General features: G+C 47.7%; 1 protein-coding gene across 1 annotated transcript in view; it reads right to left on the bottom strand.

The window, feature by feature from the left end:
- Positions 1–4,385: 4,385 nt before the first annotated feature.
- tfap2d (transcription factor AP-2 delta (activating enhancer binding protein 2 delta)) overlaps positions 4,386–23,263 on the bottom strand; it is a 120,813-nt gene continuing 101,935 nt past the window's right edge. The window contains exons 6-8 of the mRNA XM_072499646.1: positions 17,980–18,121; positions 11,690–11,803; positions 4,386–6,578 (exon numbers count right to left, since the gene is read on the bottom strand). Of these exons, the coding sequence (XP_072355747.1) occupies positions 6,359–6,578; positions 11,690–11,803; positions 17,980–18,121 (476 nt within the window). The 3' untranslated portion in view covers positions 4,386–6,358. The remainder of the gene's footprint in view (positions 6,579–11,689; positions 11,804–17,979; positions 18,122–23,263) is intronic.

The following is a 23,263-nucleotide window of genomic DNA, read 5'->3' as shown; positions in this document are numbered from 1 at the left end:
CTTCCTGCCAGCCCCATTTCCTGCCGCAGCGTCCCCCACTCCCACCAGCAGCGGGATTCTCGCTGCCAGCCAATGGGGTTTCCCATTGTGACCACCCCACGACGTCGGGAAACCTGCAGGCGTGGGTGTGCTGTCAGTGAAGAGGAGGTTTCCGCTGACAGAGAACCACGCAGCACATCTTATAATTGTATTTACAGGTTAGAAAAGCCCATGGCTGTAAGGCATTACATTTCAACAGATTTATTTTTGGTGAAGTGATTATTCTCCCTTTTCAGATAGGAATGGGTGGAAAATACGCATAATGAGTAATAGAACTTATCTTGCTCTTAAAGGATATTGGATCCAAGCATTCGCTGTAGAGATGGTGAAATCTGAGTTAAATTGATTGCACCAGATTACTTCAAACAACAGTTTGCATTTGTGCAGCATCTCTATATGGACAATATTCTATGATGCTTTACTCAGGGTAGGGTTAGGGGAGTGGGAAAGGAGGAGAGAAATAAAACAGAAAGAGAACAAAGTTGTGTAGATGCAGCAAGATTTGGATGTGACTAAAATTGCAGCTGAGAAGATGGGTTCCTGGATGGATTTTAAGGTGGAGAAAGAAGTGGGGAGATAAACAATTTAGCCAGGAAATTCCAGAACATTGGATTGAAGGATGTACCACCAATGAAAGGATGGAGAAACACAGAAGGCCAAAGACAGACAGCTGAAGAGCATGGAAGGCTGCAGTGAAATAGTGAGGTAAATCCAGGATCTGACAATGAGAACAAAGATTTTAAACAAGGAGGCAATGTTGCCCAGTGGAGTTTAGGGCACTGGGTGAGCAGAACTTGGTGAGGGACATCATACAGGGAGATCAATTCTGGAGAATAAGGGGTCGCAGATACTGGAAGACAGCAGATCAGGATGGAGGGCAATGTAGAATGAGTCCATTGGATAAAAGCAAATTACTGCGGATGCTGGAATCTGAAACGAAAGAGAAAATGCTGGAAAATCTCAGCAAGTCTGGCAGCATCTGTAGGGAGAGAAAAGAGCTAACATTTCGAGTCCGGTGACTCTTTAAGATTCATTTTCTCTTTAGTACGAGTCCATATTTGACAAAAAATGTAGCTGTTGGGTTTAGACATGGGAGGTTTAAAAAGGGTTGGAGGCAGGCAGTTTTACGGAAAGCTTCGTGAGTCATATGAAGCTGGGTAGAAGCTCAGTTGTGGGTCATTTAGGACACCACGGGTGGGATTCTCCGATCCCCCGCCGGGTCGGAGAATCCCCGGGGGGCTGCGTGACTCCTGCCCCGCTGCTCCGACGCCGGCTGCTGTATTCTCTGGCGCCGGTTTACGGGCGGGGGCGGGGATCACGCTGCGCCGGCCGGGGACCTTTGGCAGCGGCCCTCCAGCAATTATCCGGGCTCCGATTTGCTGAGCAGCCGTCGGTTTCTGGCCAGTCCCGCTGGCGTGGATTAGGCATGGTCCCACACGGCGGGACCTGGGAGGTAATTTGGCTGGTGCGGTCCTCGGGGGGGGGCACCCATGGTGGCCTGGCCCGCGATCAGGGCCCACCGATCTGCGGGCGGGCCTGTGCCATGGGGATACTTCTTCCTTCCGCGCCGGCCCCTGTAGGGCTCGGCCATGGCCGGCGCGGAGAAGACACCCCACCTGCGCATGCGCCAGAATACGCCGGCCGGTCTGCGCAAGCGCTGAACCATGCCTGCGGATCTGCGCATGTGCTAACTCACTCAGAGCCTTTGGCGCCAACCCCACCGGCGCCGGCCTAGCCCCCAGAAGTGCGGAGAATTCTGCAACGTCTGGTCGGCCCGACGCCGGAGTGGTTCGTGCCGTTTTTTACGCTGGCGTCGGGCCATCGCGACAAATTGGGAGAATCCTGCACCACATATCTGCATGATCAGGTTCAGCTTGAGCAGCTGGTCATGGAGAAGGATAGAGACATATCACAATTGAGAACAGTTTATATCAAGGGATGAGATTGATGATAATGAATTCAGATATCAGGGGCTGGTTTAGCACACTGGGCTAAATCGCTGGCTTTTAAAGCAGACCAAGGCAGGCCAGCAGCACAGTTCAATTCCTGTACCAGCCTCCCCGAACAGGTGTCGGAATGTGGTGACTAGGAGCTTTTCACAGTAACTTCATTGAAGCCTACTCGTGGCAATAAGCGACTTTCATTTTCATTTCATATCCTCTCTGACTTGAAACTAACTCGGCAATAGGTAATTTTTGCTTATTATTTATTCTTTCATGGGATGTGGGCATTGCTCACTCGGCTAACATTTATTGTCCATCCTTAATTGCTCTTGCAAAGATGGTGGTGAGCCATCTTCTTGAACCACTACAGTATGTATGATGGAGGTACACCCGCAGAGATGTTAGGAAGGGACTTCCAGGACTTTGGCCGAGTGACAGTGATGGAACAGTGACATAGTTCCAAGTCAAAATTGTGTGTGGTTTGGAGGGGAACCTGCAGGTGGTACTGTTCCCTTGCATCTGCTGCCCTTGTCCTTGCCCTTCTAATTGATAGAGGCGGTGGGTATGGAAGGTGCTGTTGAAGGAGCCTTGGTAAGTTCCTGCATTGCATCTTGTAGATGATATATACTGGTGTCACTGGGTGGTGGAGAGTGTGAATGCTAAAGGTGTTGAAAGGGGTGCCAATCAAGCAGGCTTCTTTGTCCTGGATGATGTTGAGGTTCTTAAGTTTTGTTGGAGCTACACACAGACCGATAGGGGCTGGTTTAGCACAGTGGGTTATACAGCTGGCTTGTACTGCAGAACTGCTAGCAGCGCGGGTTAAATTCCCATACCAGCCTCCCCGAACAGGTGCTGGAATGTGGCAACTAGGGGCTTTTCACAGTAACTTCATTAAAGTTTATTGTTTTTATTGTTATGTGGAGGGTATTCCATCACACTCCTGACTTGTGCATTGTAGATGATGGACTGGCTTTGAGGAAACAGGTGGTGAGTTCCTTGCCATAGAATTCCCAGCCTCTGACCTGCTCTTGTAGCCACACTATTACACCACTTTTGAAATACTTTGAGAGAGTATTTGAATTCCGTTCAGCTGAAAACCTCAGAAGAAATACCAGATTTAAATTTGTTTTATAAAATTGTAGACCAAATTATCCAGACATTTCTTACAAGTGAAATAATCTGCAAGTCATTAGGTCTGGTGAATAAAAGGAAAACAATGACCTGAATGCACTTTTATTCTGAAAGAAAAGATATTGGCGGGATTCTCCATCAGCTGCCGCTGGAATCGCGGAACGCGATTGGGTGGAGAATCGGTTTTGAGGCTGAAATCATGGCATGCGCCGGTTTCACGTCAAATCAGAATTTTCCGGTGCCCCAACAGCAGTGTCAATGCATTCCATTCCGCACGTACAGTAAACGCCGTTTGCAAATCATTAGCGGGCGTGACCCGGTATTCTTTGGGGCCTCAGCGATTCTCCGCCTCCACTGTGGCGAATTCCCAGTTGCGAGATTCACTTGTGCTTTTAAAAATCATGAAACAGGCAACGAGGCTGCTGAGTAAGTGTCCAATATCGTCATAGTCTTCTTACAGTTGTGCCGCTGGTCGGGGGATTTCTGCCAGGGCCGGGGGGAATAGTGGGGGCATGGCCAGGAGGTGGACTGTGGGGTCGGGAATGACACCATTGTCGAAGCCTGCAGCCTGCAAGACAGCCATGCAGCTGCACACACTGCTGACTACCCACTGTGAACTTAAGGCCACGTATCATATGGGTGTCCCCCCAGGCCACCCCCACTGGTGCCCTCTGGTCCCAGCTGACGCATCAGTGGGTTGGGGGCGCTGCAGTGCAACTGGTGCCATCTTGTTGGCTAGGGTGAGTGTGTGTGGGGAGTGAAGTGTGTATATGAGACAGCAGCTTGTCAGCCTTCTGAGTGTCAATCACTGACCCGGTAAATCCCCCACAATTTCTCACTGGAATCCCATTGTTCCATGTGGCGCCGGTGCTAGCCCCGCCATGGTCGCTGAATCGATCCAGGTGTGGCGTCGAATTTGCTGTCGTGGAAGTCCCTGTATCCTGCCCCGGCATCAACACTGTGGCCGCGGTTTTCCGACCCTGCGCTGGGTCGGCGCATCCCCGGGGGGGGAGGCGCGAATCCTGGCCCGCCGGCACGATGCTGGCAGCCCTATTCTCCGGCGCCATTTTTCGGGGGCCGGCGGGATTCCCGCCACGCTGGTCATGGGCCGTTGACAGCGTCCCTCCCACCCAGCGATTTTCCGGGCCCCGATGGGCCAAGTGGCCGTAAAGTTTTGCCCAGTTCCGCCGGCGTGAATTACTCACCTCACACACAGCAGGTAAGTGTGCGGGCGTGGTCCTGCGGGGGGGGGGGGGGGGGGGGGCAGGGGGGGTCTGGCCCGTGATCGGGGCCTACTGATCTGCGGGTGGGCTGGTTCCATGTGGAGCCTTCTTTCCTCTGCGCCGGGCCCCTGTAGGGCTCCGCCATATTGCCCGGGGGCCAGCGCAGAGAAGGGAACCCACGCGCATGCTTGGAAAAAGGCCGGCCGTTCTGCGCATGCGCGGAACTACGCCGGCCGGTCCGCGCATGCTTGAGATCACGCCGGCCGGTCCGCACATGCACGAACTTGGACTGGCCCTTCGGCACCGGCTGGAACAACGGGGAGGACTCTGGTGGCAATCTAGCCCTCTAGAAAGGTGAGAACTCCTAATTTTCGGGGGCCATTGAGGCCTGAGTCATTGCCGCTGGTTTTCCCGCTGGCATGGGGATATAGCCCCATTTTTAGAGTATCCCGCCCTTAGTCTCAGGAAGGGAGAATTCCGCCACTAATGTTTCTAAAAATGCACGACATGGCTGGAAAAAAAGCTAATGGATAAATGTTTTAAGGTGCGATCCTGAATACTGAGACCATTAGACCATAAGACATAGGAGCAGAATTAGGCCACTCGGCCCATCGAGTCTGCTCCATCATTCAATCATGGCTGATATTTTTCTCATCCCCATTCTCCTGCCTCCTTCCCATAACCCCTGATCCCCTGAGGAAAGGACACATCAAGAATATGAACTCTTCATTTTATCACATGTTGCTTGACCAGCTGGACATTTTCCCCTTTTTCTTATTTTCTGTATTGTCTGGATCTGATTTTAATAGGTAAGATAAACAGTTAATTAAAAAAAAATATTTTGTGCATTTTACTTTTTTGAAAATGCAAAACTAACATTGACCTAATAATCAAATTAAATTTTATGTCAACTAGTAACCAGCTTTTTGTGGCTCAAATTGGAAAAAGTAAACATCAGAACATAAGAAATAGGAGCAGTTGTAGGCCACGTAGCCCTTTTAGTTAGCTGTGCCGAGAAATAAAATCATGGCTGATCTGATCTTACCACACTTTACTGCCAGTCCTCCATAACCCTTGATTTATCTGTGATTCAATAATCAGTCTATCTCAGCCTTGAATATATTCAATGACTCACAATTGTTCAAAAACTCACTCAGGTTCGCATATGCTGAGATATCGATACTAAACTGTGTTTCTGCCACATATATAACAATACCACAAGATGCACAGAAACCGAGCTTCATTTTGCCAAAAATTCAAATTATGTAAACAGGGGATTGAATTAAGCTTGTGAAAAGATAGAGGAAATATCGTCAGCTATGTAATATGAATATTTTTTTTTATAATCCATGTCCTAGTTTGTCTGGCAAATTGAGAAATTTATCATACCACATGGCTCACAATGACAACTTGGATTTATAACGCGATCAGTCAGGAAACGAATTTGAATAAGCACTTTAGCAGCTTTTGCTTCTCTATGCTGCCACAGTACATTATTTATATGATATACCACTGGAAATTTGATGGGCTACAAAAGTCTGTAGCCATTTGGTTTACATCTGCCATAACCTTGACAGACGTCCACCAGAATTGTGGAAACTAGGTCAGAATTCACATACACTGGGTGGAGGTTGAAGCCACGCATGCAAAACCTGAAGATTTCTGGATGTTAGGAGGAGACTGGAACCATCATGTTCCCCAGATTCGTGTGATGGCGCAAAATAGTTACATGAGGTAAATAATGAGCAGGTTTCATGCTGCATCATGTCGACTGTTCTCTGCAAGGGAATTATGCACTTTTGAATCCAGTGATTAAATTGTTTAGTGTATCGCTATAAACATTATTTAAACAGCACAAACGTGTGCACTGAACGTCCCAGTTTTGTAAAATAAGTGACTCCCATGTTGAGCTTTTGTTGCCCCCCTTCCAGTCTTCCTACAAGAGGAAAAGAAGCACCTTGTTTAAAAAGTGGACTTCAGCAGCAAGAAAGCTCTGGTGACTTTAAAGTTCATTCACTGAGTTCATTCTGTCTTCTCAATTTTGCCATCTTTTTGAGGTGACTCCAAGCTCTTCCGCAGTAATGCTTTGTCTGTGTTCCCATTGCCCTGGCCATTCTCCGGTGAGCCTCCATTTTTAGTAACCGTGTGCTTATCCAGGTAGTTGAGCATTTCACTGAGGACAGTTTGGAAGCTGCTCAGGGCTGCACAGATGGCTGGGGTACCAAATCCATGCGTGATCAGGCTACATCAGATTTAGAAAACAAGAAATATTAATATTTGTGTCCGAGCATACTCATGTCAAGCAAATCTGTTATTACTGTTAACTACTATTAGCTATGCATAATTATAACCCACTTTTCAAAAGAAAAATAGATAGAGAAGGAAAGACTTGCATTTATTACTTGTGCTTTTCACGCGATTGGATATCTCAAACCACTTTACAACAGTAAATTATTTTTGAAAGGTAGCCACTGTTGTAATGTAGGAAACATGACAGCCAAGTTGCACACTGAAAACTTCACCCATCAGCAACGTGATAATTACCAGGTAGTCTATTGTAGGCAGCAAGATTCTCAAACTGAGTAGAGAGTAACTGCTTGATGGGAAAATATCTTCCCTGCAACTAATGTTACAGTTGAAAAATTAACATTAAATCTTATTCATGACACTGGTGGCAAAAACACCTTGGCTGGACCCAGACACAGAAGGAAGTGGATCTGTGGTTTGGGAATAAGCTGGGGTGAAGATTGGATGAGGAGGAGTGAGTTGTCTCTCTTTCTATTCAACCCCCTTGGTTGGTCACAACAAATGATTTTATTTTGTATTCCCCCATAATTGTATTTTCAATCCAAATGTATTTACTTTTAATAAGGAGCCAATCAAACCAAGTTGTCTTGAATCAAAGAAAGAATAAATTCAGTAGTTTCTAAACCCGAGAAAGAAATCATAAAGATGCTTCGACACACATATACAGATATCAGACAAAGAAGTTAGAACCCATTAAAAAGTTAATAGGATATACAGCGAAGCATATTGTTTGTCTTTGAGGTGTAGATTATTGAGCATTATGGTCATTTGATGTTAGTTGGTTTCCTGTAGAATTCCGAGTTGACTTGGTTGAAGACACTCTTTTAGCTTCAGAGAGAAAGAAAAGCTATATTTCCTGCTCTCTCCCAGCAGCATTTTCAGATGAATCTGTTATTTCTTTCTTCTCTTGGCAGAATCCATTTTTAACATTCCGCCTAGATATTCCCAGAAAGCAATTCAATGAGCATGGCCTGCAATCATTGTTGCAGATCACGTAATCCCATTTTTGATTTTTGTTCATTTCTGAAACATTTGACACATTTCAAGATTAAAACCAACAGGAGATGGGGTTATTTCATTCCCAACATGGGGTTTTGAATGTCTGATGACTATCTTGGCTGGTTAGCATTTTGCACTGTCTTTATAGAACGACAGCAGATCAAATCTCGCATATTATATTTTTATTGTCTTCCTTTCAAAAAGTCCTTGTTTGAAGTGGAGCTTGACACCTCTCAATGTGAAAATCTATGCAACAGGTTTGCAATGAAATTCATAAGAACATAAGAACTAGGAACAGGAGTAGGCCATCAGGCCCCTCGAGCTTACTCCGCCATTCAATGAGATCATGGCTGATCTTTGTGGACTCAGCTCCACTCTCCGGCCCGTACACCATATCCCCGAATCCCTTTATTCTTTAGAAAGGTATCCATCTTTTTCTTAAAAACGTTTAAAGAAGGAGCCTCAACTGCTTCACTGGGCAAGGAATTCCAGAGATTCACAACCCGTTGGGTGAAGAAGTTCCTCCTAAACTCGGTCCTAAATCTACTTCCCCTTATTTTGAGGCTATGCTCCCTAGTTCTGCTTTCCCCGACCAGTGGAAACAACTTGCCCGCATCTATCCTATCAATTCCCTTCATAATTTTATATGTTTCAATAAGATCCCCCCGCATCCTTCTAAACTCCAATGAGTACAGTCCCAGTCTACTCAACCTCTCGTCATAATCTAATCCCCTCAACTCTGGGATCAACCTAGTGAATCTCCTCTGCACTCCCTCCAGTGCCAATATGTCCTTTCTCAGGTAAGGAGACCAAAACTGAACACAATACTCCAGATGCGGCCTCACCAACACCCTATACAATTGCAGCATAACCTCCCTAGTCTTGAACTCCATCCCTCTAGCAATGAAAGACAAAACTCGATTAGCCTTCTTAATCACCTGTTGCACCTGCACACCAACTTTTTGCGACTCGTGCACCAGCACACCCAGGTCGCTCTGCACTGCAGCATGTTTTAACATCTTACCTGCACTATCATGCAGAAAATTTCTAGATAAGTGGTTAACATGCAGTATCAGGCATCAGGTGACTTGTGGCAGCCATTTGTAGTGTGTCTTTTCTTCTATTTATATTTTAAAATTGGTCTTTTTAAAGCAGTTTAATATGCCTGTGAGTAGCTGGTGAAATTGTTGGTAGCTCTCACTCCGTCAGTTCCCTGTTGTCATGATACTAGTAAGCTCATAATGCATTCTCTCCATTGCTATCTTAATTGCATAGTTTTTTTAGTTGTCCAAGATACCCAACAGTGGAAGGCGGAGCAAAGACCTCATATATTTATGGGAATCGGGGTCATTGTGACTCAGTTACAACTCCAATGTCATTTTCATGGAAATGCAGAAGGCCCTTCCCTTAGCCCAGCTGGCTTAGTTAGATTGATCGTTCAGCTCAAGAATAATTAAAATAAGTATCTACATGTTACTGGATCATGGCCCAATGACCTCCACAGTCAAGAGGAGTGGGTCGGCAATTTGCAGCAGTGGTTGGCTTGCTTTGTATCCAGAGTATTACAGACTACACAGGACATGTCTTCACAATATGAGAGCACCAATCACTGCAGTATTTTTGAATAGGAACACTCCCATTCTATTAATATCCTTTAGTCGCCAGTTGCATGTTTGTCCAAGGAAGTCTGGCTGTCTGGTTGCTTTCACAATCCATTTATCTTGCAGCGTCCTACCACCTCATCAATACTCAACCCTTCCATAAGCAAGATAGAGTAGTCATGATCTTGCTGAAGCAGAGGTTCAGATGTCTCAACAGGTCAGTGGGAGTGTTGGCATTCCTTACAATAAGCTCAGAAACAGTCTCCTGCCTACTGCATCATAGAGGCATGCTGCAGCTAGGCCACATTGGGAGGCCTACATTTGAAAGAGGCACAACAGTAGAAGAAGCTGCCACTGGATGAGACAGGCCAAGGTGAAAGTGTGGAAATGGCAGAAAATGGAGCGCTGCCCCACCATCCTGCAGAAAGAGGTGTGAGGAGTATTAGCTGCTCATTTATTTCAGTAACTTGACCATTCTCCTGCCCTGAAAAGTGACACAGAGCACATCTGCATTAAAGTTGCAACCCCTACCGTTCCTTTCATTCTGTATTAAAGAGCATTGAAATCAATCAGCCAATCATTATATCAATGATATACTAACATTACAAATTCAAAAGCGGTTACAGAATTACACTGCAGCTCAAAGTGCCAAATATGGATAAGGTGATGAATTTAAGCTCCAGCATAATAGTTGGCTGATGCTAATTTTTCATCCAGGTGTCAACAAATAGTGCCTTTCTTATTAGATTTACTAACTCCAATGCTCCAACAATATCCTCTCCTGGTAACCTCAGCTCTGCTGATTGGATGGTTGTTGTTGATCGTGAGGGCTTCATTAACCAATTGGATGACACTTGACTGTCAGGCTTTTCATGCCGATGGGAACTTCGGTCACGCCCACGGCTTCCCATTGACAGCGGCGGTACCAGAAATTCCTGCTGCCGACCAATGGCATGTTGCCTCCCGCCACCGAGAAACACACCGCTCCAGAGAATCTCGCCCAAAATTTTTAATATCCCAATGATTTTCCTCCAGGGCTGCATACAGTGGTGGAGATTGATGTTCAATTCCCAGGACCTCCAGACTAATCCAGGAGGGTTATCAAACCTTCCCTCTTGGTGTTTGATCTTCTGAGCATCCAACTTCAAACTATTGCATCTTGGCAGCTGCCAGTGCCATCTGGCTCAGCTGACTGGCTGGCACAGTGATAGATATTGGTTGAAGAAGATGGTGAAGCAGCGGGCAGGTGTGAGATGTCACTGCCACCCCTTTGGAGCTCGAGGTCCTCAATTTCACTAACCTGTGAGAGAGGAGATTTTACAAGATGAATGACTCCTTGAAATACATTTCAGTGGTTTGAGATTGCAGTGAAACTGAAAAGACTGATGGCACTGAATCCTTTTGTGAGGAGCTGACCGCAGTGTCTCTGGGGAAGTCACATAGAGGCTAGGAGCAGACGCCCCATATTTCGAAGTGAAGTGCTGAAACTCCTTGGAGGCCTTCCAATACCTGGTGTAATGACTTGGGCGAAGCAGGTACTTTTCCTTTTGTGGCTGGGCCCCTGAAATCCACATCTGTGTCCTGCTGAGCAGTACTGGGAAGGAACTTCACTCTCTGGTGAGCTGACTACAAGACCATCACTGCCGCAAGTATCTGCTTCTGCCCACTATCTAACCCATACAGAGTGCCAACATTTGTGGCGCTTGTGTGCCAACATTTGTGGCGCTTGTGTGGAATAGGATGCATGGTGGTGCAGGGACATGTTCATGGTCATTGTAGATGCACACTCAAAGTGGCCTGAGGTAGTTGGAATGAAGTCAACCACTGTGGAACAAAGCATTATGAAACTCAACAAGACCTTTGCGAGATTCAGACAACCTGGGAGGAGTATCTTCCTCCAAAGTGACTTCTTCTGCAGGGTCTAGACACTGAAATTATTAGAGGGAATGAAAAAGGGGCAAAGAGTTGGAGGAGGCATGAAGAAGTGACAGGTTAATAGATGGCAGTCTTGAAACTATAGCTTGAAATTGCGAAGTTTGTTGAATATTAGCGCAGGTGCATGAAGGGTTGAAAGTAGTATGTAGACACCTTGCTCAGGTAAGCTGTCAACCTCATCTTCTCTAATGTTCGTGGCTTTCCCAGGCCACCAAAGCTCAGGTCTTCTTGCTCCACGTGACTTGCAACTTCATAGTAAATCTACTGAATTGGGTGCAATATATGGTGTTCGGTCACAGATCGGCCATGATCTCATTGAATGGTGAAACAGGCTTGAGAGCTATGTGGTCTACTCCTGTTTCTGTGTTCCTTTGTACTTCAAATACTAGGTGGTATAGTATGGTTTAAAACAGTGTTTCTATCAAAAGCAGAGTAACTGACTGTTGCTCATACAGTATCAGGCAACTAAGACTTTTAGTGCAAGTTCAGTCAATATAAGAAGTAGAAATACCTAAAATGTGTTAAATGTCTCTGAATATCGAGGTCTAAAATTGGAGTTGGCCTTGACGAGCCCAGGGGTGATCTTTCTTGACTTAATAGGTCCTGAAATTCCTTACAGATTTGCCTGCAATATTAAAAAAAAGCACAATTTGTTAATATATTGGTTTTAATACGCCTTCTGCTAGTTTGTTATTTGGTAGCTTCCAAGGACCTTGACCTTGGTGAGGTACAACCTTGAATTGAAAATTGCAGGAAAGCTCACCAGTCTGAACTGGAAAACAAAACAGTGTGTAAATCAAATGATGTATTGGAACCTCTCACATGGTAGAAAGAAAGAAAGAAAATTACAGCACAGGACCAGGCTCTTCGGCCCTCCAAGCCTGCACTGACCATGCTGCCCATCTGAACTAAAACCCCCTACCCTTCTGGGGACCTCTATTCCTATTCTATTTATGTATTTGTCAAGACATCCCTTAAAAGTCACTATCGTATCTGCTTCCCCTACCTCCCCCGGCAGCGAGTACCAGGTTCCCACTACCCTCTGTGTAAAGAAGTTGCCTCGTACATCTACTCTAAACCTTGCCCCTCGCACCTTAAACCTATGCCCCCTAGTAATTGACTCTTCCACCCTGGGAAAAAGCTTCTGACTATCCAAGGATAAGTTCAGGGGGCTCCTCGTAATCATATAATCCTCTCTATTCTTCCAGAGAGTGCCATCACCACAGCCCATATGTGGTATTACAGTTATACAACATGTCCCAACCCCTCTTTTCTTCCATGCATATTTTGTTGTAACATTAATTCTTAAATTATTTTACCCTTCTTCTTTAACCCTCCTGTATCATGCCTCAGGGGATAGCGCCGCTTGCACCCCCATCCCATGGAGTAGCTAGGGGGTCATTGGGCATCCCGAGGGAGGAGGAGGTGATGGGGCCCATGCTGGTGACTCCCGCAGGGGAGGTGTCGGAACACCGCAGCACCTTGGACCACCCCTCCTCCTGTCCCTGGCACATCACATGGCAGGGGGCAGAACAGGGCGGCAGTATGCCTCCAGGGACACCCAAGCAGCAGGCGAGCCCATCCAGGTCTGGTCGCCCCAGAAGACGCCGGCCATCCGGATATCCAGGTCGCAGAGCGGGCATCAAAGCAGGTCGCCCGCCTCTACTCCTGATGAACCCCCCTGGGATCCAGCTAGATGTAGCGTTAGGGCCCATAAGGCTAGAAAAATAGACACCAGTTAAGTTGGCATGGGTGCAGGGCACAGTATAGCAATAGGGGCTAGGACACTTATCTGCATATATGCTTTCACATTAAACACCTGTGAGCAATGTTACAACCTGCCACTGTGCTCTGTCGGAAGAATGTGAGAGGTGGGCTGTTCTGGGCTGGACAGTGTGGAGGGGAATGTGCGGATGTTGTGAGGGGCTTAGCCCAGGGACCGCAGTTCAGAAAGTGCTCACCGCTCCGGTCCCCCCCCCACCCACTGTCCCCACCTCTGCAACCCCAGTGGTTCGGTGGGACCATGTGATTGAATGACAAGATCAAATGCAGGGGTCACCCAGGTGAACGGTGGGAAGTTCTACCATGGACAGGAGTCAGACGTTGTCAAACAATGCAGGGCACCGGGGCTCATGGCAGAGCAGGTTGTCATCCTCCTCCATCCCATGGACCATACTCGCTGTCACTGCCAACCCAGGGCCCATACTCCGTAGTGCGGCAGGAATGTATCATGGACGGGGTTGCGGGGACAGGAGTGTCCAGGAAGGGGGGTGGAATGTGGTGTTTGTGCCCCTGGCCTACCATTCCCTAGTCGGTGAATCAGGAGGCGATCAGAGCATCCCGTGCGCGTTAGCCCTGGCGCACACTTGTGCGGCCTCCCGTGCCTGCCCGGGCTCCAAACCCTGCCCATCCGCACCCTCCCCTGCATCCTCCTTGTTGGACGAGGACTGACATTCACCCTCCTCCTCCAGCATGTCACCCCTCCGGGGTGTGATGTCGTGCAGGACGCAGCAGGCCACCACAATGTTGACCACCATCCCAACGCTATACTGGGGGCCCCTCCGGAGCTTTCTAGGCACCTGATCCGCAACCAGGAGACTGAAACACTGCTCGATCACGTCCCTGGTCGCTGCATGCACGTTGTTGTAGCGCATCACCGCATTGGTCTGTGTCCTCTGGTTGGTTTCATCAGCCACGACTGCAGCGGATGACCCCTGTCACCCAAGAGCCAACCCCCCATCCGGGGCTGCACCTCGGAGAGGCCAGGAACGGTTGTGTGCCAGGATGAAGGCATCATGCCCACTGCCCGGTAACAGGCGCAGACATGCATGATGTACATCCCATGATCACACACCAGCTGCACGTTCATTGATGAGAACCCCTTTTGGTTTGTGAAAATTGGCCTGTCATCTGCAGGTGCCAGTAGGGTGACATACATCCTGTCGATCACCCCCTGGACCCAGGGCATCTCGGTGGTGGCAACAAGCCCTGCTGCCTCGGCATCCTGCTGACTCGATCCACATGTATTGTGCCCACTGTGTATATAGGGCCTCCGTGACAGCGCGGATGCACCTGTGCACTGACCTCTGTGAGATCCCAAACAGGTCCCCACTCGGCACCTGGAAGGACCCCGTGGTGTAGATGTCCAGGGCGACCGTCGCCTTGACGGCCACCGAGAGTGGGTGGCCTCCCCCATTCCCCTCCGGTGCCAGGTGCGCCATTAACTGTCCCCTCGACATGCCCAGTCCAGCCGGTCCTTGAATGACAGATGGTGCCGGTACACATGAGGTCTCATACAGCGCCTCCTTTGTACCTCCTCGGCCAGTTTGGCAGCCGGCTCCCCATCCTCAGTGGCTGCCTCCTATTTCTTTGGGCTACACACTGCTACTGCAGCTAACTTCTCATCGAGAAGTGCCAGCTCGTACAGCCGCAGGGCAGCCCCAGGGCTGTGGTGACTAGCAGGAAGGCCACCATTGCTGGTTGAATTCCAATATCCATTGTCTGCATGGGGCGAAAGGCTGACATGTTAGCATGATGCCTATCCCCGTGACCAACCATTTCCAACGGGCTACAAAGCGGCCTCATTTGGCACTGTGGACCCTGCCCCCTCATGTCCACCCTCGCCCAACCCGCACCCCTGGCTCCCGTTGGTGCCTGCCCACTGGGGCCTCTGGCTCTGGCGCTTGTCCCTGCTGCCAGGGGTACCGTCAGCTGTTGCTGTCCTTAGTAGCGGTACGCTCTGCGGTCCCCAACCGGCGCACTCCTGTAGGCATTGCCCTTGGGTGGTAGCCAGTTGTGGTGGCTGGGTGCAGGGGTGGTGGGGTTGGAGCACCCATATTGCCGGTGGCACCCTGCAAAACCATGAGCCTAGGGGAGCAGTCAGTAGGGTGCTCAGCAGGATGGTTGCCTTGCAGACCATGGCAATGGCGGTCTGTGCCTGAACACCTCCGCAATCCATGGGGGGTCACCCTGGCCCCAAGGCCCATCCCCCCATCACACTCCCTCCGGCCCCTCTCTACGTCTGCCCAGGTAGAGCCCTTATCCCCCAGCCAGCCCGCCAGTGTCTGAAACAGCAGCCCAGCGTCGCACCTCTGCATGTCCTACCTCCTCACTCTCCCTCATCAGCCAAGGCAGCTGTTTCCTGATTTTTAAAAGCACAAGTGAATCGCGCCATTGGGAATTCTCCCCCTGTAGAGGCGGAGCATCATGGAGGCACTGGGTCAGGCCCACGAGTGATATGCAAATGACGTTTGCTGTAAGTGCAGAGTGGAGCGCATTGGCGCCGGAGAGTTGCGATTTGCCATGAACACGCGCCCACCATGATTCTGGCCTCAAAACCGATTCTCTGCCCAATCGCTTTTCCCGATTCGGTTTCGGCCGACGAAGAATCCTGCCCCAAGACTTTTTCTAACAGGAATTTAAAAGTTAAGCTGCATTGATTAAGGTCAAATAAACTGAAAGCATCATTTTTATTCCTATCCCAAATTAATGAAATGTCTGGGGCTAATATATCAACATATACCCCTCAGAAATAAATGACAATAGTTATACTGAGAGACAAATGCACCTTCTGGGGTGATATTGTGCAATAAAGACCAGAAAGCTCCAGGTTCAACAGCTGCCCTGAGGTGGGTTTGTTGACCTCAGCCAGAACAGAACCAGGGCATATCTTTGGCTTCAGTGTCCTTGGATTCGAGAGGGCGGAATGTCAATTACGCCTGATTGTAATCCACTGTCCTTCCTGAAAATTGTCAGTGTGTAACATTGCGCCAGATAGTGTCTGTTTTTTCAGGCATTGCATGATCTCCTGTGCTCCTAAAGTAATGGGGAGGAAGTGTGTGAATATTTCAGAAGTGCATGTCCACCATGTTGGATAAGGCAATCAAAAAACAATTTCTACCCATGCATAAAGTAGGCCAGTTGCACATACAAGTAAGGTGTCTGCTGCTTGCTTCAGGTCAGTGCTGCAACCTTGGTTTGACCTGATGGCTGACTCACGGAAAACCAACCCTTTAAAAAGACTAATTACTTACAACAATCACCGCTGCTCCCTCGATCCCCTACATGCCCCTCAATCCCCACCCCGATCCTCACACCACAAAGCAGCAATACCACACCACTTTGGGCCTGACAACCAGATGTCCCAAATGTTCATTGCCTGACGTCAATTCTGAGATCCTCAATCCACTCGCCTGATGATGCCACCCGCCGCAGTGTGGAGGCATCTGAAGCCCAATGCTGGGGGCTTCTTGAGCCTCACCATTATGTGATGGAATAAGTGCATGCTCCTGAATTAAACCCCTTCAGTGTCAAATTAAATAGCATCAGGTTTGATTGTCATATCCCCAATGTCAAATAGCCAGAAAAATACACCATTTTATGGCCACACAGGGAGATGTGGGTAAAATCTTCTGGCTGTTCACGCCGGTGGGGTCTTCCAGTCCCGCCAACGGTGCATCCCCACCGCGGGTTTCCTGACGGCATGGGGTTGGTTCAATGGGAAATCCTATTGACAATGACAGGACTAGAAGATCCCTCTGCCAACCAAAGGTGGACTGCCTCCTGACACCGAGAAACATTCCACGAGAAGGTCAGAGAATCTTGCCCAATGGGGAGCTGCTGATTCTAACAAAGACAAAAATCACCAATATAAACAATGAGAGGAATGCAGGTGGGTTCAGAGGTGGTGGTGACGGAGCGGGGGGCGGGGGGGGTGAGATTACGATCCATATTAGTGTGATAATATGTGAACTATCATCTGTGTATATAATATAATAACCAAACTGGATATAAACATTCGTGTCTGTATGTATAGATTACAATTCTAGCATCCGACCACGAGATGGCATGAGCAGAAAGGAACGTTACTGGGACACACCGGGTGGGATTCTCCCATCCCGCAGCAGAGTGTCCACCTACAGGGGGCCAGCACCGCTCCAGCTGCAGATCCCGGCGCGAACTGTGCACCGTGATCTGCACATGCACAGTTGCGCCGGCGCCAACGAGGACAAGCGCAGTGGCCTCCTTCAACACGTCTGCCCCGACGCAACATGGCGCAGGGCTACAGGGGCCGGCGCGTAGGAAAGGAGGCCCCCAGCCACAGAGGACGGCCAGCCGAGCGGTGGGCCCCAATCGCAGGCCAGGCCACATCGGAGCCCCCCCCGGGGTCGGGACCCCCCCCCCCCCCCCGGGGTCGGACCCCCCCCCCCCGGGGTCGGACCCCCCCTGCCCCCCCAAAAGCCGGCACCCGACCCTTACACGCCGAGGTCCTGCCAGCCCAGAGCAGGTTAAAACGGCGCCGGCGGGACTCTGCTCTTTTCTTCCGGCCACTCGGCCCATTCGGGCCGGAGAATTGGCGGGCCGGCCGCATACAGCGTCTGCAACCGGCGGCGAGCCAACCACGCCTTCTGCGGAGAACCGCGTGCAGGTGTCGGGGCGGCGTGGCGCGGTTTGCGCGGCCCGCCAGTGATTCTCCAACCCGGTGCGGGGTCGGAGAATCCCGCCCACCATGTGTGCAGGAGAATGTGGATAGCATGCATAGAGTCCAGTCACATATCGAGTAGCTCCTTAGTCAATAGTAATTAATACTAGTTAATCATACTTATTTGTATTTAGCCATAATATCCAACTATACTTATCGTTCACATCGCAGAAACTTTCATAGTGTTTCATTAGTGAATAAATAGTTTTGTTCTTTAACAAAGCTGTATGTTCTCTAACTGATTCAACCACAAAGACATTGCCATCCGTGAACATAGAGAATATTACAATTAGAATAAAAGTGTAATGGAGAATACATACTTTGTTGCTAGAATCATCTTTTTCCTTGGCGTTTGTTCTTTGGGTTCAAGATGTTGTCGGGCTAGTTGCTCCCCCACTGCTTTGGCAGGAAACTCTGTCTCACACGTATAGCCAAAATCCCGGGCCAAGTGGAGAGCCTCACCTTATGGGGAGAAGATAAATTACTTTTAACTCTTAAAAGGCAATGTATTTGGAAAAGTTTGGAAGTGTATTAAATGTAGTTATCGACTATACTTTTAATCTGACGAAACTCTTGAATTAAACATTTACAACAGGTGAATAACTCGCTCTCAACCCGATCAATTTGTGATAGTGCAAACACTCACAGCATTATTGACTGTGAAGATTAATCTATATTAGCCCTTTAATTCATGTATTATGTTGCTTATGGATACACACCCCACTGTATAAATAGGTTATCTCTTCGTCAACTGAAATACCTGAACATTTTTTAAAGATTAACTTGGCTCAGTTGCCATGTTCAAAGTCTCATGTCACTATCTTGTTATCACTGGATACGGTTAGTCCTATTTCAGTCAGGCCACTAGATGGTGCACTTGGTGATGTTAGAATGCTTTATGAGGGAGGAAAGGGAATGTACAAAAGCCCCACAGTTTTCGCAGATTTGCATCTCCCTGTTGTCTTTTCATGGAGTTTAACTTAGAACTGTCATGGCGATACTGCAGGAGAGGCTAGCCTGTTCTGCAGGTCAAAAAAAAGGCGTGGCAGTGATGGTGGCACCTGAAATAATAAAAAGCTAACAAAAACACATTATTACAAATGAAGTTGCACCAAAAAAAAACATAACGATCAATGATAAGGAGGTAGCAAAGCATGTTACCATGTTTATAAATACTCAAGAACGGTTTTACTGAATTTAAGGAAAATGAATCAATAATCTGTGAATAAATAAGACGTGTATCGATACAGTGCCGTTAGCAACCTACAGAAAATGAATTCTGAATTGTAGCAACCTTTGTAATGTAGGAAACATTGCAGCCAGTGACCAAATACTGGGCAGGTCCTCTGGTACCCCCAGCCTCATGTTTTTCAGCAGCACGCCATTTGTTGGCAGCGGGATTCTCTCTTCCTGCCGCTTATCAATGCTATTTCCCACTCCGACAGCTGGAGAATTCCAGCTAATATGTTTTTGTGACATTGATTAAAGGATAATTATTGACCAGGACACCTGAGATTACTCCCTTGTTCTTCTTCAAAACAGTGTCACGGAATCTTTTATGTTTACCTGAGAGAAAATGCAGGGCCACACTTTAATATCTCATCCAAAGACAGCACTTCTAACATGCAGCAAGCCCTCTGCAGCACTGCTCTGGAGTGTCAGTCTAGACTTTGGCTCTCAAGGCTCTACAGTGGGACTTGAACCCACAACATTCTGACTTAGAGCTAAGTTGGTTTTATATTGACCGTGTCATGGCTAGCACCTTTTCGTTTCCTTAAACTACAGGTTTTTAAGGATGGGCAATGATCAGTGATTAACAGACAATATAAAAAGAGAAAAAGTGCTGTATTGTGAATATGTTGGATTTGACAAGGGCTGGAATCTTGCATCACTTCAGCCCCACACTACTTTCAATTGTGTAGGATCAAGTATAAGTGCCATTATGGTAGAGCAAATTTGACAAAGTCTTCCGTTAGACTTTTGAACATTTTTGTCTTTTCTTCATAGACAGAGTGGATAGTCAGAGGCTTTTCCCCCGGGTAGAGGGGTCAATTACTAGGGGGCATAGGTTTAAGGTGCGAGGGGCAAGGTTTAGAGTAGATGTACGAGGCAAGTTTTTTACACAGAGGGTAGTGGGTGCCTGGAACTTGCTGCTGGAGGAACTGGTGGAAGCAGGGACGACAGTGACATTTAAGGGGCATCTTGGCAAATACATGAATAGGATGGGAATAGAGGGATCCGGACCCAGGAAGTGTAGAAGATTTTAGTTTAGACGGGCAGCATGGTCGGCACGGGCTTGGAGGGCCGAAGGGCCTGTTCCTGTGCTGTACTTTTCTTTGTTCTTTGTTCTTTTTCTTTGTTCCACTTTTCTTGCTTGCTTTCTCCTTTTTCTTCTTCTAAAGGTGTTGAATCCTTGTTGGGGTACAATTCAACAGTGATGATTGATGAATCAGCAACTGGAGAACTTAAAAAGATCCCCAAAAGGAAGAAGGAGAATTCATATTTATCTAACCCCAGCAGGTCTGACAACATCTGTGGAGAGAGAGAAGGGAACTGAAGTTTCGAGTCTGGGTGACTCTTTGTCAAAGCTGGAGAGAACTGGAAATAGGGGCACGATCTAACTTTAAAAAAATGGAGTCTATCGTGGGTGGGATTAGCAGGGGAGTTTTGTGATTTCAGGTGCCACCAGCACTGCCACACCTTTTCTTTGACCTGTAGAACAGGCTAGCCTCTCCTGTAGTATCTCCATAACAGTTCTAAGTTTAACTCCACAAAATGACAGACTGTGGGGCTTTTGTACATTCCCTTTCCTCCCTCTTAAAGCATTCATAAAAATGGGGTGAAGGTGGAGGAGAGAGTTCACAGTCTGAAGTTGTTGAACTCAATGTTAAGTCCGGAAGGCTGTAACGTGCCTAATCGGAAGATGAGGAGCTGTTCCTCCAGTTTGTGCAGGGCTTCACTGGAACACTGCAGTAGACCAAAGACAGACAAGTGGACATGAAAGCAGGGCGGTGAATCGAAATGGCAAGTGACAGGAAGGTCTGAGTCCTGCTTGTGGATGGTTCGAAGATGTTCTGCAAAGTGGTCACCCAGTCTACGTTTTATCTGATAGTGACACAAGTTTATTTCTACCGATTTATTTTCATTTCTTCCATCAATCTGTTTTTCCCTCACCATTGTCCCCCCTCCCTCCACCCCAGCCCACTTGGGCCATCTATTTCATGTTCTTAGTTGTCCTTTGACCTTGTTAGATATAGCATTTAGGGCGAAGGGGATCAAAGGATACGGGGGAAAGCGGGTTTAGGCTATTGAGTTAGACGATCAGCCATGGTCATAATGAGTGGTGGAGCAAGCTCGAAGGCCGAATGGCCTCCTCCTGCTCCTATTTTCTATGTTCCTATGCTTCTCCACACTGCTTACCTTAGTTATACCAGTAACACATTCCAATCTCTTTTTAAAAAAAAAATTTAGAGTACCCAATTCATTTTTCCAAGGGGCAATTTAGCGTGGCCAATCCACCTACCCTGCACATCTTTGGGTTGTGGAGGCAAAACCCACGCAAATACGGGGAGAATGTGCAAACTCCACACGGATAGCGACCCAGAGCCGGGATCGAACCTGGGACCTCAGCGCTGTGAGGCTGCAGTGCTACCCACTGCGCCACTGTGCTGCCCTACATTCTAATCTCTTAATGTGCCACTGTCAGCACCTTTCCTAGCCGTACCCTATTTACATTCCCTTTGTCTTTCCGCCCACGGACATCTTTGTCAATCTCCACCTATCACTGTCCCTCTATCCAGCCCCACTGTTCCACGCCTCCCCCTTCCAACAGGATAAATCTGACCCTATTTTCAGCTTTGACAAAGAGTCATCCAGACTGGCAGGAGCACTTTGTCTGATAATTCCACCCCCCCCCCCCCCCCCCCCCCCCACACCGCCCCACCACACCGCCCCAATGTCGAATCTAGGTGATGGCATCTCTCACGTTGCTTCACACAGCACAGTCAGCCTGGATTGCACACTCAACCGCGTAAGTAGTAAACCTACAACCTCTGGCTCAGAAGTGAGCGAGTGCTACCACTCAACTGACGACACTCCTGCAGAGTGTGGTGAACTCAGCCAACGCATCACACAAGCTTGCCACCCTCCCATTGATTCTATCTACACCTCCTGCTGCCTCAGGAAGGCAGACAACATTGTCAGAGTCTTCTTGCACCCAGGCTTTTCCCTCTTCCAGACCCTTCCACCATGCAGAAGATACAGAAGTCTGAAGACCCAGAGATAGGAACAGCTTCTTCCCCACAGCTACTAGACTCCTCAACTACTCTCCTCGGACTGATCTGTTCCCTGAAGAATACTATTCATGACACCCTATGCTGCTCTTGCTCATGTATTTGCATTGTGTGGCCCTTGTTCCACACTGTAACCTATCACTATTTGTTGATGTACCACTGTCAATGTTCTCTGTCGATTATTCTTTTGTCTACTATGTCCATACTGTGTACATTCCCTTGGCCGCAGGAAAATACTTTTCACTGTACTTCGGTACATGTGACAATAAATCAATCAATTAATCAGTCAGTCAACTAAGCTGATTCTAAAGAACAATAAACGAAGAGATAGGGAGCAGTTAGTAAATTTTATTTAAGCGCCGGGTTTATAGGAGATGAATGTTTAATCAGAATATTTTTTGAAGCAAAGAAGTAAAAGCTCTTTACACTCATTGATGTATTTACTGTTGTAATGCAGAAACACAACAGCCAATTTTCACACAGCAAGTTGCCACAAACAGCAATGAGATGAGTACCAGTAAATCAGCTGTGCTGATGTTGGTTGGGGCGGAGGAGGGCTGGGGCTGGGTAGAGGTGGTGTGAGGGCTGAAAATTAGCCTGGACATTGGAGAGAATTTACAGCTGTTATTTAAAATAGTGCAATGTGAATATAACATTTGGAGAGGGCAGTAGGGTGAAACTAAGTTAAAATGGTGAAGGAAAATAATAGGTCTTTCAGCAGGCATGATGGGCTGATTGATCTCTTTCTGTCATCAATGATTCTCTGGTCATGTTTTAGTGTCTCATCCAGATAATCATTCTTTTGGTGTGAACTTTGACAGAACAAAGTATATGACTAGGTAAATCAAAGCCAAATCTAATTTTGTCTTCATTCAACAGCCACATACTTTGACATGCTATTCAGGAGGGATCATCGCAAAACTGATAGCTTGAAGTATCCAACCACCACCCTGGTGGAAAGTGTTCAACACAGCAGAGACCATATCCAATTAGGGATCTATTTGTCTCAGTTATTCAGAGTTTAAAGTCAATGAACCTTTGGGAGAAGTAAACTTTTAGCTGTAAGCAAAGAGCTGACTGTCCCCTCACATTAAAGATATAGCAGGTTTAGATTCTGAAGGGCAGATGGTGATTTTGTGCTGTAAGTGCCTGTTTTACATCTTTCCCGATTATTGAACTTTCAGACCTATTCGCGTGAAGGGTGGCCAGCAACGTGTCAAGAACGCGGAAGCTTCAGCGGTGTTTTACCGTTTAAAAAAACAACAATCCAGCTGCTGCATTTGCATCTGGATTCTGGGTTTCCTGACCAATT

The sequence above is a fragment of the Scyliorhinus torazame genome, chromosome 4 (assembly GCF_047496885.1).
Source record: "Scyliorhinus torazame isolate Kashiwa2021f chromosome 4, sScyTor2.1, whole genome shotgun sequence".
Classification (NCBI taxonomy): Eukaryota; Metazoa; Chordata; class Chondrichthyes; order Carcharhiniformes; family Scyliorhinidae; genus Scyliorhinus; species Scyliorhinus torazame.
The sequence above is the reverse complement of the archived record's forward strand: the minus strand, read 5'-3'. Positions and strand labels throughout refer to the sequence as shown.